At 38.7% G+C, this 21,628-nt stretch overlaps 2 protein-coding genes across 2 annotated transcripts; both read left to right on the top strand.

Moving 5' to 3' along the window:
• The first annotated feature begins 4,036 nt into the window (after window positions 1-4,036).
• On the top strand, window positions 4,037-13,937 carry LOC121574419 (lens fiber membrane intrinsic protein-like). The gene is made up of 5 exons (XM_041887043.2): window positions 4,037-4,170; window positions 5,351-5,532; window positions 6,031-6,180; window positions 13,044-13,178; window positions 13,678-13,937. The coding sequence occupies exons 2-5, from the start codon at window positions 5,358-5,360 to the stop codon at window positions 13,737-13,739; spliced, it is 522 nt and encodes a 173-aa protein (XP_041742977.2). The 5' UTR covers window positions 4,037-4,170; window positions 5,351-5,357; the 3' UTR covers window positions 13,740-13,937.
• Window positions 13,938-17,034: 3,097 nt separating this feature from the next.
• Window positions 17,035-19,071, top strand: LOC121574420 (brain-specific homeobox protein homolog). Its single transcript, XM_041887044.2, has 3 exons — window positions 17,035-17,443; window positions 17,906-18,096; window positions 18,197-19,071. The coding sequence occupies exons 1-3, from the start codon at window positions 17,191-17,193 to the stop codon at window positions 18,437-18,439; spliced, it is 687 nt and encodes a 228-aa protein (XP_041742978.1). The 5' UTR covers window positions 17,035-17,190; the 3' UTR covers window positions 18,440-19,071.
• Window positions 19,072-21,628: the final 2,557 nt, after the last annotated feature.

Below are 21,628 nucleotides of genomic sequence, written 5' to 3'. Positions count from 1 at the left end.
TTAATGGGACCAGCAAATGTTGACAAAATGGACATGCACTGAGCTATTTCTGGGCTTGACAGAGGGAATGAATCTTTGGCTCTTGCAAGGGGGAAAATAGATAGAGACGGAGAAAAGAAAAGGAAACAAGCAACGGGAGAAAAAAGGAAAAACAAAAACCTCTCACGATCCATTTGCCTCCGGTGTGTGTATGTTTGTGTGCCGCTAAAGTGCAGACAGTGACAGGAATTTCAATTATTTCATTAGGGGGGAAATGAAAAGACTTAAGTGTTGTGATTTCTGCAGTCTTTCATAGATCAATCTAATGTGCGCTCGCATTGGAAATCAACCAAAATGGAAGAGGGAGAGTGAAGCAGCGTCTCCTTAAATCACGCAATTAAAATGGCAAATTAGTTTCTTGATATATTCATTTAAGTGGTTAAGTGGAAGGGTTTATCTCTCCATCCGCGGCGCTGTCTAGCAGGATGGGGGGGAGCATCGTCTGCATGCTCTTTTGATTAAAGCCACCACTTAAATGCTGAGGAAAATGCTGAAAGCACTTGCCGTCCAAATTAGCCATCCGAAGGCTTCAAAATCCAATTCGAAAGAGTTGATTTAAGCATTTAAGCAGAATACGGCTGGCAACTTAAAGGATTCAGAAACATTTTCCCGGCTGCAATCAACAGCTTTTAGAGGTCATGGCTAGCATAGGGGTTTGGTGGTTTGTCATCATCCAAGAGCAATGCAAAGTGAGGACAGTGAATATAGAGTGAAGTTAAGTAATTTAATATGTATTCCCACCTCTGTATAATAAGGTCAATATAATATCATCATAGCCTTTAAAATCTATTTGATAACAATAGAATATTAGGCTTTATTCCCTGGTAATTGTATAAGCCTACACTGAATACATTTTCTGTTTACAAAAATGTAACATCATCCAATGTTGTAATAAACAGTGCCTGTGTGTCACTTCCTATGTTTTCGCATCAATGAGCAGTACATAATATTGTTGTGATAAAGGCTGCAACATGTTACCCGTAGTTGTCATCATCCAGAAGAGAAAAAAGCCCAAGAAAATCTGATACATGCAAAGTACACTGCGCAAAATGATTTGTAGTCTCAACTAACTAGTTCACTTTTAAAAAAGTTTAGTCAACTTAAATGTTAAATTATCCCAATTTACACTAAATCTATATTGATTCATTAAAGATAGTTAGGGCAACTTAACATTTTGTCGGTATAAAAAAGAAGGAGCTCGAAAGATGGGAGTGATGTTGACCCTGGGCCCGGATTCACAAAAACATATCTTTCCTTAAGTTTATACTTAATGTTCTGATGAAAAAAGTTACAAAGAAATGTGATTCTTGAAAATAATGTTCTTGGATTTCTTCTTGGAAATGTTCGTAATTCCAAGATAGCTTGTCTTAAACTCCGGGCAGTGAGAGAATAAGCCAATGAAAGACATTGAACATGTTTAATTCACTCACAAACTTCATCTGAAAGTTTCAGTATTGATTGTTTTAAACCCAAGAACATGTTTTAGAACAGTAATCTCAGTAATAAATATGCTAGCATGATTGCCATTACCAGCTAGATAGCTAACTAGATCGGTTGCCTAGCGACAATCATCTTAAGAAGATAGTTAAGAAGTTGGTAAGAAGCTATTTGAGAAGTTCATAAGAAAAACATGAACATATATTGTTGAGGAATTGCACTTATTAACTTATAAAAAAAATTCTTAAGAAGCTTCTTAAGTTTTTTTGTAAGAAGTGTTTTGTGAATCGGGGCCCAGTCCTGTATGGACACAGTGGCCAGGAGGCTCTATGTCAAGTGCCAGTAGAATGGCCAATGGTGATTTACAGACAGACTGGTCAGACCAGGGAAGTATATGGCTGGTGATGTTAGGCAGAGGGAGGCAAGCCAAAAGACTACGCAACAAGAGGAGATACAAGCCAATGGCATCGTAATGGACATGTGAATGTAACTCTCAGTCAAAGCTTGCCAAAAATATAATTTCTAATTTCTCATGAAACCATTAATGTTATGAACCTCTCTTTAAACATTTTGTTTGCTAGTTCGCCAGCTTGCATAAATGTGTGCTTTCCATAACAACATTAATCTGTCAAAAGCAAGATGGATTTGTAGAAGATGGATTTTCTCTTCCAGCACAGAGGCATATTGTCCACTTTGATGGTGCAGGATGATATCAAATACCCTCCTGGTTGCCGAGTTGAAATGAAAGAAAAATAGGCAGGGGTCTATAAAAATGAAGTTGGAAGTAAGTACGCCACTCACATCTATGGGGGGGAGAAATCCTTTTCCCAGGACATTTTGTAGTCGTCAATTGGTCTGTGCAACTTGCTGTAATGCAGGTAATGGAGCTACTCTTCTCCTTTCATCTTCAGGGCGAGTGTGTGCTGAGGCGAGGGAAGGCCCAACAGGAGAGGCAGATCAGTCGTAATGGACATGCATGGATATATGTGGGAAAAACAAACCCTTATTCTAAAAAGAACAATCAACTAGCCTAGCTAGTTTGTGTTTGTTTGTAATCTCTCATGATGGTGAATGATACAGAGGAAATGTGCTTTGATGCTGGGGGCAGTTTGTATCTTTTCGATGCAGAGTTACCGGATTATTTATTGATTCTCTCACTTGGGGAGAGCTTCAGTGGTTGAGGAGAGCGATATAGCAATCTGATGCTTTTTCTCTTCTTTTTAAGAGTACAATTTAAAGAAATGTGCATTAAAGGCACAGTGCAGTCAAAAACATGATTTTCCTGTGTTTTATATACATTTCCACAATATGAGGTTGGAATGATACTGTGAAGTTGTGAAAATTGTGATAATGCCCTTTTAGTGTAAGAGCTGTTTGAAAAGACCGCCTGAAATGTCAGCCTGTTTTGGTGGGATGGAGTTTTGGCCTTCCATGTTATGAACACCAGGCAGTAAATTACTTAATGAATAGATAAATAAGAAAGAGAGTTCCAAACCTCTCTGCCAAGAACAGCTAGTTATCAGGCTGACACTTGGCCACAAGTGGATCTTCCAGCATGACAATAACCCCAAACACTAATCAAAATGGGTTTGAATTGAAGAGGGTAGTCCATAAGCACAGAAGAAGGATATCAAGGATCTGGAAAGATTCTGTATTGGTCTAAATCAAATCAAATCAAATGTTATTTGTCACATACGCCGAATACAACAGGTGTAGACCTTACAGTTAAATGCTTACTTACAAGCCCTTAACCAACAATGCAGTTTTAATAAATATATATATATTTTTAATTAAAAATACAATATAAAATAATACGAAATAAAAGTAACAAATTATTTTAAGATCCCTCCCAACGTGTTATCCAAACTCACTTTTGAAAAAGGTTCAGCGTCATTATCCCGGCAAGGGAAAGGTGCTAGTGTATTTGACCCCTATCTTCTTTTGATATTTTTGTATTACTTGTTAAACAAAATCTCTTTCTCTAAGCAATTGTATTAGTATAAAATAATATAATATCCCAATTTGTTTAGCATACAATATAGCTCAGTATTTGTATCATTTATTTTATAGTCTTTTTGGCTCATCTTAATCAAGGATGCAAATAATTAGAACCGATCATGGGAAACTCTCCTATAGAGTATGTCTGGAAATTGTGAGTATGCCTCACAAAATGATATGAGTACCTCTTACAGCTTGTATCTATAAACAAATACCTTTTAATAAAAAATGGGACAAGGAAAGACTCAGAAAATAATAATTGGGAGAATATTTGCTAAATTTCCTGTGACTTTGTTTGTTTTGGAAATTAAAATAAGCACTACTGGTTGAGGCAGAGTCTCTGATTTAACGCCTGGCCTGCTCTCCACTATAGCTGCTTCAGCCCTTCACTTTCAATCGAAACCATCCAGTCATCAGTATTACTTCAACCTGCCAGCTTTAGACATTTCTGTTTTTTCAGCAGATTCCCAAACGACAAAACTAGTCCCCGCTGATTGGCTAGCTCTCCGCCGGTCCCTTTGTCTGCCCTCTCCGTTTGTTCTGTCCCCCATTTCCCTATTCACCGACTCAAACGTTAGCGCTATTAGCCTGCTGGAAATCTGCCTGTCTTGGCATTATAGGGGCCTTGTTGTATTTTGTCAGGCAACCCGACTTTAATACAGAGTCACTTAGTCTTCATAAAAGGGGTCAATAAAGGTAAGCTCGTCAGCGTGTGGTTGAATTGATGCAATAATGACATCTTGGAAATTATTATTTGGTGTGTTTATGTGTGACAGTCAAGCTCTAATTCTTTCCAATATAAATGTAGACTTATATTCTAAATATTCAAATTAATGACTATACAACATAAGTTAATGAATATATAAATGTACATGTTGATATCACCAACTTGCATTGATAAAATCGGCACATGCTATCTGCTGTATTGGAAAAATAGCAATAAAATAATTTGTGTTTGGGAATATTCTGGTTATTGAACCACTGTGAGAAATATTTACCAGATGTTTAGCCTATAGAATCAGTTACAGACCTTTGTAAAATCCCCACCAAATTATTAACAGCCATTTTTTTGGTGTAAATGGGGTATGGATGTAATAGTAGGGTATGGTGGACTTAATCCATATGGGTGACACCAAAAACAACTAGGTTGCCCTCTTCTGGCGAGTGTAAAACTGAGAGTTGATTGATAGGAGTATCTATGGCAAATTAGGTTCTGCTCTCACAGTAAGAGGAAACGTGGAGCTGTATTTGAGAGGGATGACAAATTTAATGTCAATGTATTTTACAAATTCTACTAATAAAACAACAATACATAGAGCCACAAAAAAATCTGCATTAAAATGTGGATATACTATATTTGCAAGGTTTATAAAAAATATTTTACCTGACATAACCTGCCATGTAAATCTATTGAATTTGAAATAAATGGTGAAACTTAAATGAGAACGAACAGGGTTTGGTAGAAGATATTGTTTTCAGGTGGAACAAGTAGACAATACATGTATCAAATATCAAAGTTATCCTGGGCAGATGCCCTGAGTGAAGCTCGATAATATAAAAGGTGCCTGTGAGGGCCCATCCTTTCCCACTGATCTCCCAGAGAACAAAGTGGACCTCATAGTAGACCCATGCCTGCGACCCCTCGGCTCAATCCAGTGGAAATTATGTGTACATTACAATGCAATTACCGACACTTTGGCCCTCTCTCCCTCAAGTGCGTGTGTATGTTGAGAGGGGGCCGCAGCTGACCCCCGTAGGCAAAGTGACCTCATACTCATCAGTGTGTGTGTGTGTGTGTGTGTGTGTGTGTGTGTGTGTGTGTGTGTGTGTGTGTGTGTGTGTGTTCACGTGTGTGCATTTGTGTGTCTGTCTGCAGGTGCAGGATGTACAGCTTCATGGGCGGAGGGCTGTTCTGTGCAGGCGTGGGGAACATCCTCCTGATTGTTTCCACGGCAACCGATTATTGGATTCAGTACCGGCACTCCAACAACTACATGCATCAGGGCCTGTGGCGGTACTGCATGCCGGGGAAATGCTTCACACACAACGACAGTATTGGTGAGGACTATGGCCAGTGCACACAATGCTGTCATAACACTGTCATAACACTGTCATAACACCCAACACTTGTCATAACTGTTCATAACAAGCCCTAACAAATGTATGAGAGGTGCAATTTTCATTTTATGTGCCATGTCAGTGGTACAGCTCATCACTTAAGAATCACGATATGTTGTGATCGAAGCTATGTCAATCACACCACAGCTGTTTATAAAAAGGCAAAGTCCAGGAAGCAAGGTGTAACCCGAAAACCCCCAGAAAGGATTGATTAGAACTTCCATTGACTACAACCATTTTAATTGGTGATTTTGGCACAAAATAGTTATTATCCTAGTCACAGCATGAGCATCAAGGCATGCTTTCCATAATAAGATTCGTATTTGCCAAGCACAATCCAAATGTGTTATCAATATGGGTAGTTTGTCAGGTCAGAACAGGCCAGGGTCAGCCTCTCTTGTACACTGACAACCCCTGTTAACCTTTGACCCCCTGCAGCCCACTTGGACGCCACCCGAGCACTCATGATCCTCTCCCTCTTGGCCTGTTTCATTGGCATCATCATTGGCATCATGGCCTTCATCCACTACTCGTCCTTCGACAGGTTTGACAAAACCTTTGCTGCAGGCATATTGTTCTTCATCTCATGTAAGTTCGGTTAATTTACTTATTTTCACTTATTTTACACATTTTACTGCTTGATTTTCTTTCCATGTCAACTGTTGTAACTGTATGAGAAGTGATGTAATGTTGTTGTCCTTATTTTATGATCTATGCAGTACTTTGTTGGATGATGAATACAATTTTTGTTAAGATTATGTATTTTCAAAGATTTTGTTAATCGAATGGTATCAAATTGTTTTTATGAACCACTTAACTTAAACCCAACACAGGCTAAATTAATAATGATGTTATTTGGTTTAAATCTGTTTCTGGTTGAAGCAACGTCATGACTATAAAAAGCAAATATTTTGGTTGTTATCTGGGTAGTTTTGTCCACTATGCAAAATCTCATAAATTTGGTGTAATTTATTTTTACTTTTATTATGGTTGCCTAAATGATACGTAAAAATAAATAAAAATTATATCAGTATACAGTGAGGGAAAAACATATTTGATCCCCTGCTGATTTTGTACGTTTGCCCACTGACAAAGAAATAATCAGTGTATAATTTTAATGGTAGGTTTATTTGAACAGTGAGAGGCAGAATAACAACAAAAAACTCCAGAAAAACGCATGTCAAAAATGTTATAAATTGATTTGCATTTTAATGAGGTAAATAAGTATTTGACTCCCTCTCAATCAGAAAGGTTTTTGGCTCCCAGGTGTCTTTTATACAGGTAACGAGCTGAGATTAGGAGCACACTCGTAAAGGGAGTGCTCCTAATCTCAGTTTGTTACCTGTATAAAAGACACCTGTCCACAGAAGCAATCAATCAATCAGATTCCAAACTCTCCACCATGGCCAATACCAAAGAGCTCTCCAAGGATGTCAGGGAAAAGATTGTAGACCTACACAAGGCTGGAATGGGCTACAAGACCATCGCCAAGCAGCTTGGTGAGAAGGTGACAACAGTTGTTGCGATTATTCGCAAATGGAAGAAACACAAAATAACTGTCAATGTCCCTCGGCCTGGGGCTCCATGCAAGATCTCACCTCGTGGAGTTGCAATGATCATGAGAACAGTGAGGAATCAGCCCAGAACTACATGGGAGGATCTTGTCAATGATCTCAAGGCAGCTGGGACCATAGTCACCAAGAAAACAATTGGTAACACACTACGCCGTGAAGGACTGAAATCCTGCAGCGCCCGCAAGGTCCCCCTGCTCAAGAAAGCACATATACAGGCCCGTCTGAAGTTTGCCAATGAACATCTGAATGATTCAGAGGAGAACTGGGTGAAAGTGTTGTGGTTAGATGAGACCAAAATAGAGCTCTTTGCCATCAACTCAACTCGCTGTGTTTGGAGGAGGAGGAATGCTGCCTATGACCCCAAGAACACCATCCCCACTGTCAAACATGGAGGTGGAAACATTATGCTTTGGGGGTGTTTTTCTGCTAGGGGACAGGACAACTTCACCGCATCAAAGGGACGATGGATGGGGCCATGTACCGTCAAATTTTGGGTGAGAACCTCCTTCCCTCAACCAGGGCATTGAAAATGGGTCGTGGATGGGTATTCCAGCATGACAATGACCCAAAACACACGGCCAAGGCAACAAAGGAGTGGCTCAAGAAGAAGCACATTAAGGTCCTGGAGTGGCCTAGCCAGTCTCCAGACCTTAATCCCATAGAAAATCTGTGGAGGGAGCTGAAGGTTCGAGTTGCCAAACGTCAGCCTCGAAACCTTAATGACTTGGAGAAGATCTGCAAGAGGAGTAGGACAAAATCCCTCCTGAGATGTGTGCAAACCTGGTGGCCAACTACAAGAAACGTCTGACCTCTGTGATTGCCAACAAGGGTTTTGCCACCAAGTACTAAGTCATGTTTTGCAGAGGGGTCAAATGCTTATTTCCCTTATTAAAATGCAAATCAATTTATAACATTTTTGACATGCGTTTTTCTGGATTTTTTTGTTGTAATTCTGTCTCTCACTGTTCAATTAAACCTACCATTAAAATTATAGACTGATCATGTCTTTGTCAGTGGGCAAACGTACAAAATCAGCAGGGGATCAAATACTTTTTTCCCTCACTGTACTACCAGACCATGACGTCATAGCCAGACCATTACATTGTGATGTATTTGCAGGAACATGCATCCCAGACATGCTAAACTCTCACCATTACCAATAACAAGGGAGGTTAGCATTTTTTGGGGGAGTATGATATTTATGCCTAACTTTCTCAATCATAATTATTCATTTAGGATTATCCATAATTATGGTAGCAGCCACATTAATGTAGAAGTGTTCCGAAATATATTATATTCTTATTTACAATAAAAGTGTCTCCAAAATGGCACACTACATTATTTACCATTAATTTCTATTGGGCACAGAATAATCTGAAACACAACCAAAACTAACTGCAAATGCATCCAACAGGTTTGTAGAGTCACAAGCTTGATGTAGTCATACCAAATACTAAATTTTTGACTACTTTAATACAGTGCCTTCAGAAAGTATTCAAACCTCTTAACTTGTGTTGTGTTACAGCCTGAATTAAAAATGGATTAAATTGATTTTATTTCTCACCCATCTACACATAACGACAAAGTGAAAACATGTTTTTAGAAATTGTTGCACATTTAATGAAAATGAAATGCAGAAATCTCATTGACATAAGTATTCACACCCCTGAGCCAATACTTTGTAGAAGCACCTTTGGCAGTGATTACAGCGGTGAGTCTTTCTGGGTAAGTCTCTAAGAGCTTTCCACACCTGGATTGTGCAACACTTTATTATTTTCTAAATTATTCAAGCTCTCTCAAATTGGATGTTGATCATTGCTAGACAACCATTTTCAGGTCTTGCAATAGATTTTCAATTAGATTTAAGTCAAAACTGTAACTTGGCCACTCAGGAACATTCACTGTATTCTTGGTAAGAAACTCCAGTGTAGATTTTGCCTTGTGTTTTAGGTTATTGTCTTGCTGAAAGGTGAATTAATCTCCCAGTGTCTGGTGGAAAACAGACTGAACCAGGTTTTCCTTTAGGATTTTGCCTGTGCACAATTCCGTTCTATCTTTTTTTGTCCTGAAAGACTCCTCAGTCCTTAACAATTACAAGCATACCGATAATATGACGCAGCCACCACTATGTTTGAAAATATGGAGAGCGGTACTCCGTAATGTGTTGTATTGGATTTGCCCCAAACATACCACTTTGTATTCAGGACAAAAAGTGAATTGCTTTGCCACATTTTTTGCAGTATTACTTAAGTGCCTTGTTGCATGTTTTGGAATATTTGTATTCTGTACAAACTTCCTTATTTTCACTTTGTCAATTAGGTTAGTACTGTGGAGTAACTACAATGTTGTTGATCCATCCTCCATTTTCTCCTATAACAGCCATTACTCTCTGTAACTGTTTTAAAGTCACCATTGGCCTCATGGTGAAATCCCTGAGCGGTTTCCTTCCTCTACGGCAATTGAGTTAGGAAGGATGTCTGTATCTTTGTGGTGACTGGGTGTAGTGTAATTAATAATTCCCCATGATCAATGGGATATTCAATGTTTTTTTTTTTTTTTTTACCGATCTACCAATAGGTGCCCTGGTCTTTGTGGTTGAATCTGTGTTTGAAATTCACATTCCGACTGAGGGACCGTACAGATAATTGCATGTGTGGGGTACAGAGATGAGGTAGTCATTCAAAAATCATGTTAAATACTATTATTGCACACAGAGTGAGTCCATGCAACCTATGTGACTTATTAAGCAAATTTTGGTAACACTTTATTTCACACCTAGCGTCATAACACGTTATGGCACGGTCATAACCATGTCATAATATGTCATTACAGCTGACAAAACTTGACATTACCTGTCATAATATTGTGATAACACTGTCTTGACACATATATTTAGACCTGTTGTGACATATATTGCATTATTTTATGGCTGGTTATGACACCTAAAGAGAGTGTCAAAACCCACAAAACCTACCACACAAGGCAAACCATTCCATTACACCATAGCCTACTTGTAAACAGTTTGATTGTTATATAAAATTTTCTGAAATGTACCATATTAAATTATCATTGTAATTGCGCACACATTGATGTCAGACATGCACCTACCCCAATGCTCTGTTGCTGATGACTGGGATGAATGCAGGAGCTGATTTCAGGAGCAGGACAAGACACCCTCTTTGTGACTGATGACTGACATAAGGGCATGTACATGATAGGCCTATCTGGCTTATGATGGTCATAATGCTTCTTGACAGTGTCATAAAGAGTATTTTCTTAGTCCAAGTCAAATAACAGAGGATGGTCATAATGCTTCATGACAGTGTCATAAAGTATATTTTCTTAGTCCAAGTAAAGTGACACAGGATGGTCATAATGCTTCATGATGACAGTGTCACACAATTTATCCAAAGTGTGGTTAGAAAAACAACAACAACAACGTTCCTGGCAGACATCTCAGCTTGGATGTCAGCCTACCACATTAAGCTTAACCTCAACAAAACAGAGCTGCTCTTCCTCCGGGGAAGGCCTGCTCGCTCCAAGATCTCTCCATCACAGTTGACAACTCCATGGCGACCCCCTCCCAGAGTGAAAAAAACCTTGGCATGACCCTGGACAACACCCTGTCGTTTTCTGCAAACATCAAATCAGTGACTCGCTCCTGCAGGTTCATGCTCTACAACATCCATAGAGTACGACCTTTCCTCACACAGGAAGTGGCGCAGGTCCTAAACCAGGCACTTGTCATCTCCCGTCTAGACTACTGCAACTCTCTGTTGGCTGGGCTCCCTGCTTGTGCCATCAAACCCCTGCAACTTATCCAGAATGCCGCAGCCGCCCTGGTGTTCAAACTTCCTAAGTTCTCAGGACACTCCACTGGCTTCCAGTCGAAGCTCGCATCATCTTCAAGACCCTGGTGCTTGCCTACGGCGCAGCAAAGGGAACTACCCCTCCTTACCTTAAGGCTATGCTCAAACCCTACATCCCAACCCGAGCACGTTTCGTCACTTCTGGTCTCTTTGCCCTCCCACACCTACAGGAGGGCAACTCCCATTCAGCCCAGTCAAAGCTCTTCTGTGTCCTGGCACCCCAATGGTGGAACAAGCTTCCCCTTAAAGTAAGGACAGCAGAGTCCCTGCCCATCTTCCAAAACGTCTGAAACCCTACCTCTTAAATAACTCTCACAGCACCCCCGTTAGATACACATTTAATAAAAAGTAACCCTCTAAAATACAGCGTGGTTCATATGTACTCAAGTAAATACACTTAATACGAGCCATCGTTTGTCAAAAAATAAATAAAACCATTTAAGAGCCAAAACATTTTAACGAAAACACATTTTATCCGAGACGTCATCTTGCCTCATTGACTTACATACAAAGTTAGCTAGCTTACTTTGGCTACATTCATATGAAGGGGAAAATATCACTCCTTTTTCACTGTCAAAACACTTAAATTATCCATCAAAATGACAAGAAAATTCATCACAGTTCAAATAAACATGTTGTCGCTAGATTTAAATGACAAAACCATGCTTACAAACCTGAAAACAGGAAGGAGACACAGACAATTTAACATTTTCCACTGGGCTTCTCTTCTCTTCTTCCAACATATGAGGCACGTGCCTGCAGCTAACAGTTCGAAAGTCTCCCCCTAGTGGTAGCGCTAAGTATACATGCATATTAAATCAAAACCATGGAGGACTACAATAATATTGTTGTGAACAAACAAACGTTGATCCCAAAATATGGAATAAAAATAAATAAAAAACATAGTTCCACTTTGACATTATGGGGTATTATGTGCAGGCCAGTGACAAAAAAACACATAATTTAATCTATTTTTAATTCAGGCTGTAACTCGACAAAATGTGGAAAACGTCAAGGGGTGTGAATACTTTCTGAAGGCACTGTAAGTGAATTTGTCAAAATACTTTGGTTCCCTAAAATGGAAGGACTATGTACAAAAAGTGCTGTAAGTTCTAAACGGTTCACCCCATATGGATGAAAATACCCTCAAATTAAATCTGACAGTCTGTATCATTTCAAATCAAGTATTGGAGTACAAACAACAAAAAATGTGTCACTGCCCATGGGGGTTGCCCCAAACATACTCACTTTTTTATTTTACCGGGCAAGTCAGTTAAGAACAAATTCTTATTTACAATGACGTCCTACACCGGCCAAACCCGGACGACGCTGGATCAATTGTGCGCCACCCTATGGGACTCCCAATCACGGCCGGTTGTGATACAGCCTGGAATCGAACCAGGGGGTCTGTAGTGATGCCTCAAGCACTGAGATGCATTGCCTTAGACCACTGCGTCACTTGGGTGCTACTTTATTAAAAACGGATAAAAATATGTATTTCTAATCAAGTGAATTATTTATCTTTAGGCTCCCCCATGGTATATATACAAATGTTTATATATCCAACTTCATTAGATTATATATAACTTTTTCTAAATGACAAATATAAGATCAATGTACCTCAACATAATTTTGTTGGAGTGACTTACCAAGTTGAAATGAGACAGATTAAATGTTTAGTTGAGCAAAAGTAGTGGTAGCCAGGGAAAGTGTTAAACAAATTTTGGTGACATAAAGTGGTTTCTGTGGGAATTACAGGCAGGGGAGTTTAACCCAGGGCCTCCCCCACTGCAATCTCTTCACTAAATGATTGTGCATAATTGTGTATCAGTGTGGTGAAATTCATCAGCATCCATTGACGACACAGTTTGACAGATTTCCATGTTAAAACCTAAAGCATGAAACTATTTTAAGAATCAAAGAAATGCAAAAACATGGATGCCTGTGGATGCCATCATCGAATGATGTGATGTTGCAGTAAGTAGTTTGCTCTCCCCTTTCTCTCCAGGCTTTTTCGTGTTGCTAGCAATGGCAGTGTACACTGGTGTGACGATTAATTACTATGGTAAACGCTATGGCAACTGGAGGTTCTCCTGGTCCTACATCATCGGCTGGGTGTCAGTGGTGCTAACCTTCTTTTCAGGTAAAACCAAGACATCACTGGTCACACTCCCCACATAACATTCAGTTGTGAACAAATGTTTTATTTAAGCAAATGTATTATTAATAGTCAATCCAGGGCCCATATTCACAAAGTGTCTCAGAGCAAATGACTGCTGATATAGGATCAGGTTTGTCCTTTAATCATAATGAATAAAGGGGGCTGATCCTAAATCAGCACTCCTACTCTGAGACGCTTTGTGAATACGGCCCAGGAGTATTATAAAGGAACATTATATTTTTCGTATATTTATTTAACCTTTATTCACCCAGGTAATTCACGTGTACTACATTGATTCAAGCCTGAATATGTACAGCTCCTAGTTACTTTAACATGCTTCAATCTCCTTCCTTGCTTTTTTGGAATATATAATTTTTAATGGCAGCTGAATTGTGTTTTATATCGTTTTGGTCTAGGTACTTCAATGTATGTGTGTGTGCGCACAAGTACAACATGATGTCTTTGTCTTTTTTTTATAAAGGTATATTCTATATGTGTGCCTATCGGATGCACGAATGCCCCAGGAACTCAAACTATCACTAGAAGACTTCAGAAATGATCATCAATATCTTATGATATTGAGAGCCACTGACTTGTGGCTGTTCCCTGAATTTGAAAGTCAAGATGGATCAACCCACTATTTACTTTTGGAACATGGATTACATAATTTTAAATGATATGAATAAAGGACGTTGGGGGTAAACCTGTCTCCTTTTCAATTATTAAATGCTTGTTCTTTTATATTTGCACTGGGCCCATTTTTACACGTCAGACATATTGCCCATTTTGACTCTACAGGTCTGATATGCTATATACAGACAAACTAACCCAGATCTGGTCAAGTTAAGTGATCCAAGTACCTAAAAGAAAATGTGACAGATGCACTCTCTCCAGGTATGACAATCCATATTGTGGAATAGCTATAACAACCTAGTTAGCGCTTTAGCAGAGTTGGGGAGGCATCAAGAAATTATAAAACACTGCTGTCCAGGGTCAGCCTACAGCAGAAAAGCATAGTCTTTTTCATTTGTATATCTTTCAAATTATTTTAGTATAGTATGTATGGGATGCACAATAAGTTGCTATGTTGAACTATGTAAAAAAAAATAAAAAATGATGTATGTTATTTGGATCATACACCAATGTTTTGTTCTTGTGGCAGGCATTATTGTACAACATGATTAATTATATTTTGTCCAGACTAACAGGATTAGTTAAGTGGAAGACCCAGATGTAATATAGGTTTACAAGGAAACCAAATATATTGCATGCAAAATGATATAATGGTGCCAGGTAGACATATTCGCAAAACACAAAGGCAGCCCAGTTCCGATAATTTTTCCACTACTTGATCTATTGACCAACCAGATCAGCTCTTTTGCCAATAATTGGGCAAAATATCAGAATTTGGTTGCCTGTGTAAAGGCAGCCATATTGTGTGTGGAATTTGTGTCAAGATGTCACTTCGATTGGTTAAACATCGACTGGAGTTAATTGACGGATGTCAGACATTTTTAGGCCAGCGTTTCTCAAACTCAAACCTGGGGACCCCAAGGGGGTGCACATTTAGTTTTTTGCCCTAGCACTACACAGCTGATTCAAATAGTCAAAGCTTGAGGAAGAGTTGAATATTTGAATCAGCTGTGTAGTGCTAGGGCAAAAACCATTATGTGCACCCCTTGGGGTCCCCAGCACCGAGTTTGAGAAACGCTGGTTTAGGCCTATAGGACCATGTTTTGAGATAAAGGTGTTCGAAAAATTGCCACATATTAAAATTAATATGACATAACATTGTCCTCCGGTATTGCACAATCAAGCTTGTTATTGATGCCAAAAAGTCACTGAAACCTAATGATCTAATAGAACATATGCATTTGCCCGCGCCACTTGTGCGTGATGGTAAACCCTTACACAAAACAAAGATGAATAGCAACAACAACAAAAACTGCTTATTTCCACTAGATTGAATTTGATTTCACTTGTTACCAGATCAATAAATATAGTAACTGCTAAGAAAGACCCGTCGTCTTTGAAGCTAACCGACGTATTACCAAATGCAATGCTGCAAGCCTCTTATCGAACGAAAATAATACGCCACTTACTTTAGAGTGACGCAATGGCTCCCAGGCACCACATTTTACTTGATGAAATTGGCTGTTAGAAGCCGCTTAACCCCACCTTAAGAACGGAACGGATCCTATTGACTATCCGTGCAAAGACGATGTAATTGCCATTTGTTCATTTACTTTCTAATTTTCATCTAAAAGCAACTAGTTACCCTGATGTTCATTTAAGGCTTGAGGAGGTGCACGTGCATCTGAGGTCTTCTCAATTTAGTCCATAATTTAGCTGGAAAGACTTTGACATTTAAAATACTAGGCCTAATATGCTTTGCAAGTTTTTTTCAGACAGATAATTTGTTCTATAGGCCAATTAAACAAATGTTAATACAAATAGTCTTCTACAGATAGGCAATATGTAAAAAAAAAAAAAATGGCATCAAATGCATTACCAAAGTGAGCTAAGCCCTTCAAGTCATGTTATATTTACATCACTTCATTCGTCTGTTCACTCTTCCATTTCACTAATTCAACTATCTAATTGTGTGGTTGCCATAAAAGTATACTCTATGACGTATGGACTCTGTGCTCAGAGAAATAAACACAAACTCAAACAGTGTCTCAAGCTGTCACATTTCCAAGTTCTTTAAACTGGTGCTAAATTATATTTGGAGTCATTTGCAAGGTCCACATCCATTTTCCTTATACAAGCTCATGCATATGGAGGACATGTTTTAGATTTGGCGCAGTAATGCACTTTCTTGAGTAATTGAATTCAGTAATTAATTTGTTCTGCCTACCTGATCAAATGGAAATCCTGTCCTCGCGCCCAAGGATTACTACTTCCGCTCTAACATCTCCCCTAATTGCCTAATAGCATTGCAGCGAGAATTCTGCCTGCATTAATACACTTTCACATTAGCCAGCGTGATTGGAAATGTGATGACAACACGATATCAACAAATTAAGGCTTCCGTCGCCTAAATGGCGCAGGAGCACCACTTGTACTCTCCCAGATTTTAATACCAACAATTACAGCCAATTCAGGGCGGAATTAGCAAGTACACCTGTCATCCCCCGCATCAGCGAACCGGGGGATGACTAAGAAAATATAGTAGGAGACAGACAGCCTACTAGGGATTAGGGAAACAACAGGTAGGAACTATTGCACAAAAAAATCTATATGCTATTCAGATCAGTAAATGTTCGTTTTCTGTCGTATATTTGGGGATGCCAACAGCAATCTCACCTATTGAGGTAATTTAAAAATTATAAAATATTCAACATGTAGAAAGTGAAACGTTATACAAATCACCTCCAGTTGTTAATCATTGGTGTTGCCTAATTGTGTGTCCTATGCCTTGTTATATACGTTGATGTTGTTTATAAATGTAAATGTAAAATAAACAGGCTTAAAATTGCACCACAGGTGATCTGACAATATAAATAATAGTCGAACGGCCTAAAATAATCGGATATGTGTCTATAGTTTATACTCTAATTTCACTGGAAAAGGGGCGAATGAAAGCAAGTTTGATTGAGGTGCAGCAGGGAACGACTGCAGGGCTCCGGCGTGAAGCCTGTTTCAGCACCATGGCGAGCGACCCTCCCTCTCCGTCGTCACCACCATTAATCCATACACAACTAATTCCATTCTCCGCCCAACCGGCGTGCTATTGGCTGATTACAAATCAATTTTATAATTTGCCACAGTTGCTCCACTTGGATAAATAGTAATCTACCTCCCTCTGAATAAATAGTAGGCTAATCTACCTGGCACCACTCACTGGCTGCCACACAGACGACAATTCTAGCGTTTGAGACTGAGGAGACGGAGGCAAGAAGTTTAGTGCTACCCTTCCCTGGTTTATTAGGGTGCACATAGCATCAACACCACACGGACTCCATTTTGAAGGTGTTTTCAGAGATATAAGATGAATCTGAACTACACGTCCCCCGTGCCTCAGATGCCAGCCCAGAGGTCAACGTCGTTCTTCATCGAAGATATTTTATTACACAAACCCAAGCCCCTGAGAGAGGTATTCCACTTGCCGTTCTCAAGCTCTCTGGCTTCCCGGATGCCTCTCCTAGAATATGGATACCCACTTATGCCCACTCCGATACTAGCGCCTCACCCGCACCATCATCTACACAAGCCGGACCATCACCAGTATTTCTTCACTTCTGGTAAGTAGGAAGGTAATGGATTGGTTCATGCTTTCAATGAAGCGAAGGCTGTCAGAGAGTGCAAGGACAGTTAAGACAACTTTGACATTTCATTAGGCCTATAATGATTCCAAAAGGATGTTATTTCATAATGTTGGTGCATGTATAATTTCCATTTTAGTAGCTTACCAATCTTAATAGCCTGACAAAACGATGGAGTTGTCTCGGGCTTTTTGCAACAGGTACATTGGCCTTTTCGCGTGTAAAAGTTGGTACAAAAAAAATCCAACTCAATCAGAAAATAAAAATCCTACTCCATTATATAATGGTGTGCTAAATATAACGAGGCCTAAAGTAATATTCTACAGTGTGAAGAAATTGCATGGAGTATATTTAATTTAACTTAAAACAATTAAACTGTTAATATAATTGTAAAAGTTGTATTGAACATTTGATTTTGAATGCCTTATATATATTTCACAGGGATGCAAATGCCGGGGTTATTTCAGCATCATCCGGAGTTACCCGGCAAGCATTGCAGACGCAGGAAGGCGAGAACGGTCTTCTCGGATTCGCAACTATCTGGTCTGGAAAAGAGATTTGAGATACAACGGTACCTATCCACACCAGAACGAGTGGAGTTGGCAACAGCGTTAAGTCTCTCGGAAACCCAGGTAAGAAACCTAAACTACATCACACTATCATCATACCTTTCGGGATGGTCGCATTGTGCTGCAAAGCAAGTTTATGAAATATTCCACCTTTGTCACACAGGTGAAAACATGGTTTCAAAACAGAAGGATGAAGCATAAAAAGCAACTGAGGAAAACACAAGACGACCAGAAAAATCCGAATGACTTAGATAGATCCATGGAGAACTCAAGTGAGAGTGAACTCAACGAAAAAAACACAGATGATGTTAACAGTGGAATCGACCCAGACTCATACATGTTAGAGGAAAATGAGGACGATGTTGATATCGAGGATGACATTTGCTCGCCAGAACGTTCACTATAGTGCAAGTGGAAAGTTGTTTTAAAAACAAATAGCCATAACCCAGTGTAAATGTCAATATTTAATTGTGTATTTTAGGCTACATATGAAATGATATATTGCTTTTTTTAAACAAATCAATGACAATAATGCAAAGTATTATTTATTCAAGCGGATATGCGTAATATGTCACACATTCCCTTTAGGCTGTCTATATTTATGTTTTCCGTGGCTGTGTAAAATGCATCATGTCAAACAACTGTACATTGGCCTACAAAATATAATCTGAAGCCATGTTCATTATTAGGATATCATTATTATTATTATTATTATTATTATTAATAATATTATCATCATCGAATCAAACAAAAAACGGACATTTTCATCTTAAGATAGTTTTTGGTGAATGTTTAAAGCCACCAGACGACTTATGCTGACCAATACAGGACCAGTTGATTATTTTGGGAGACAATCTGTCAGAAAATACATTTATATGTTCCTACTTTGATAAACAAAAACAAGTTAGCGCTTAATTTCAGCATGTCACATTTTTACCCTTTCTTTTTGCACTTTCGTTCAGGTAATCGAAATATGTTGCAGCATATGCCTTTTGAAGTGTTATTGCTTTACTATTAAAACGTGCATGATAAAAATAACTAATTGTTTAGCCTGTACCATTTATCATGTACATTTGTTGGTTTATTATCAGGCTAAGGGATTGCAGTTGCATTTTCCTATAAACTTGGATGAATTGACCAATGTTTCAATTTAATGTCATTAATACTTTAGTATTAGTTAATTATTAGTCAATAAATCAATCTTTATAGGACACTGGAGATTTAACTATCTGAATAGATATATTTTTATTTATATGAAATAGTTTCTTGGAATACAAACTCATGATTAGATTTCGGAAGTATGCTTAAGCCTACTTTTGAAAAGCAATTATAGCCAATGATTATGTCCTGGCAGTCCGATTCTACGACCTCTTTTGTATTTTAATAATATTAATAATAATGATAATGATTTAATAAAAGCCAAATGGTAATAATAATAATGAATTATGGTTATAATAATATGTTTAAGTAGCCTATTATTTTGCATAGACCTTTCAACATTCATATAGCCTACCTTAGGCTTACAGAAAATTATCCGGCCGTATCTAGGTCAGTTGTAATAGCGTTTTACTAACATAACCCACCTTCTTGAAGAACCAGGGCCTCGTTTCCCAGTTGCGATGTAACTTAAGAATGACGATGATCGCCCCGTGTAGCTCAGTTGGTTGAGCATGGCGCTTGCAACGCCAGGGTTGTGGGTTCGATTCCCACGGGGGCCAGTATGAAGAAAAACTAAGTCGCTCTGGATAAGAGCATCTGCTAAATGACTAAAATGTAAATGTAAAAATCGTAGGCTACCCGATTCATCGTTATTTACGAGCCAACTGTTGTTTCCCAAGCATGCGCGTAGAGAGAACGTTCGCTAAGTGCATCATTAGACCATGTGTCGATACTGATAGGCTCGAAAGAAAAGCAGCGCTGCTCTCGGATCAGCTTTCTCCATTCAAATCTTACCTTAACATTATAATTATTCCACATTAATGACGAAGGATCAGCTCCTAGAGAGATATTACCACCTATGGCTGCAAATATTGAGGCGGCTTATTATGCTTACCCAATAATAATGCACTAACTAACAGATGAGCACATCATTGCGCACATCTTGTCACACATCATGAAACGTATTGAGGCTAAAATTACAGACAGTAGCCTATTGGCAAAATATAATTCAATATGATTGAAATGTGAGCCTATTTATCTTTTAACGCAGTCATCTCGGTTTTCACTTGAAGCATCGTTTTATCTTTCACTTGTTTGTAACATTTGAAGCATCGTTTTATCTTTCACTTGTTTGTAACAACTGCAAATACTTTGGCAGCTTTGTATTTGTAGTCAACTTCGTTCTGAAGTTATTGCGGTCAGTCAGACAGATATAAGAATCTTGATTCCATGTTTAGTGGAGATCTTCTGTAAATAAAGTGATGCGGAAGGGCAAAAAAGCACCTAACGATGCACTTTGGCTGCTCTACGAATGGTCTGGATCACTCATAGACGTGCGAAGGTTTTTAATTAAGAGCCACGTTACTAACAAAGGCTCTATTAAACAGCTCGGCTACTAAAGATCCATCGTAAGATGGCTCTAACGATGATCTTAACGCTATGAAGGCTCTGGGAAACGAGGCCATGGACCAGAACCACTACTACCGGAGTCACTTAGCTGTGGAGGAGATGTTAATCGGAGGCTGCCTGTTAAAGTTGCTCATGCTGTGGTAGACGCCTTGGTAGCTGGGACCCCGCTGAGTGAGGAATAAAATAAAGACTTCACCATACTAGAACAAATAGTTGTTGTATGTAACGTGGAGCAGTAGCTGTTCATAAACATTAGTGGTGTATAGTACTTAAGTAACAATAATTGAAAGTACTACTTAAGTAGTTTTTTAGGGAAATGTGCTTTACCTCACTATTTATATTTTTGACAACTTTTACTTTTACTCCACTACATTCCTAAAGAAAATAATGTACTTTCTACTCCATACATTTTCCCTGACACCCAAAAGTACTCACATTTTAAATGCTTAGCAGGACAGGAAAATTGTCTAATTCACGCACTTAAAGAGAACACCCCTGGTCATCCCTACTGCATCTGATCTGTCGGACTCACTAAACACAAATGCTTTGTTTGTAAATTATGTATGTTTGTTGGAGTGTGCCCCTGGCATTCAGTAAATTTAAAAAACAAGAAAATCGTGCCTTCTGATTTGCTTAATATAAGGAATTTATATGATTTATACTTTTACTTTTACTTTTGATACTTAAGTATATTTTTGCAATTACATTTACTTTTGATACTTAAGTATATTTAAAACTAAATACTTTTTAACTTTTATAATAATAATAACTTTTACTCAAGTAGGATTTTACTGGGTGACTTTCACTTTTACTTGAGTCATTTTCTATTAAGGTATCTTTACTTTTACTCAAGTATGACAATTGGGTAGTTTTTCCACCACTGATAAACATTGTCATGACTTGTATTGAACTTGAGTTAAGCTATTCTTGGTTACTGCTAGGCCTACTGGATCACCAAATGTCTTGAAAGGAGCAGTAAGAGAAGACGCGCACAAAAGGCTGATGAGGCACACTTGCACCAGTGAGG

This window comes from Coregonus clupeaformis, chromosome 9, assembly GCF_020615455.1.
Source record: "Coregonus clupeaformis isolate EN_2021a chromosome 9, ASM2061545v1, whole genome shotgun sequence".
Taxonomy (NCBI): domain Eukaryota; kingdom Metazoa; phylum Chordata; class Actinopteri; order Salmoniformes; family Salmonidae; genus Coregonus; species Coregonus clupeaformis.
This window is presented reverse-complemented; position numbering and strand designations above follow the sequence as displayed.

What these genes read in the sequence shown, in the direction of transcription:
- LOC121574419 (XM_041887043.2), top strand. Translation starts at nt 5,358, where the DNA reads ATGTACAGCTTCATGGGCGGAGGGCTGTTCTGTGCAGGCGTGGGGAAC. An exon ending in CATATTGTTCTTCATCTCAT is followed by an intron (nt 6,181 to 13,043) that starts GTAAGTTCGGTT and finishes CTTTCTCTCCAG; the next exon opens with GCTTTTTCGTGTTGCTAGCA. An exon ending in GGTGCTAACCTTCTTTTCAG is followed by an intron (nt 13,179 to 13,677) that starts GTAAAACCAAGA and finishes TTTTTTATAAAG; the next exon opens with GTATATTCTATATGTGTGCC.
- LOC121574420 (XM_041887044.2), top strand. Translation starts at nt 17,191, where the DNA reads ATGAATCTGAACTACACGTCCCCCGTGCCTCAGATGCCAGCCCAGAGG. An exon ending in CCAGTATTTCTTCACTTCTG is followed by an intron (nt 17,444 to 17,905) that starts GTAAGTAGGAAG and finishes TATATTTCACAG; the next exon opens with GGATGCAAATGCCGGGGTTA. An exon ending in TAAGTCTCTCGGAAACCCAG is followed by an intron (nt 18,097 to 18,196) that starts GTAAGAAACCTA and finishes TTTGTCACACAG; the next exon opens with GTGAAAACATGGTTTCAAAA.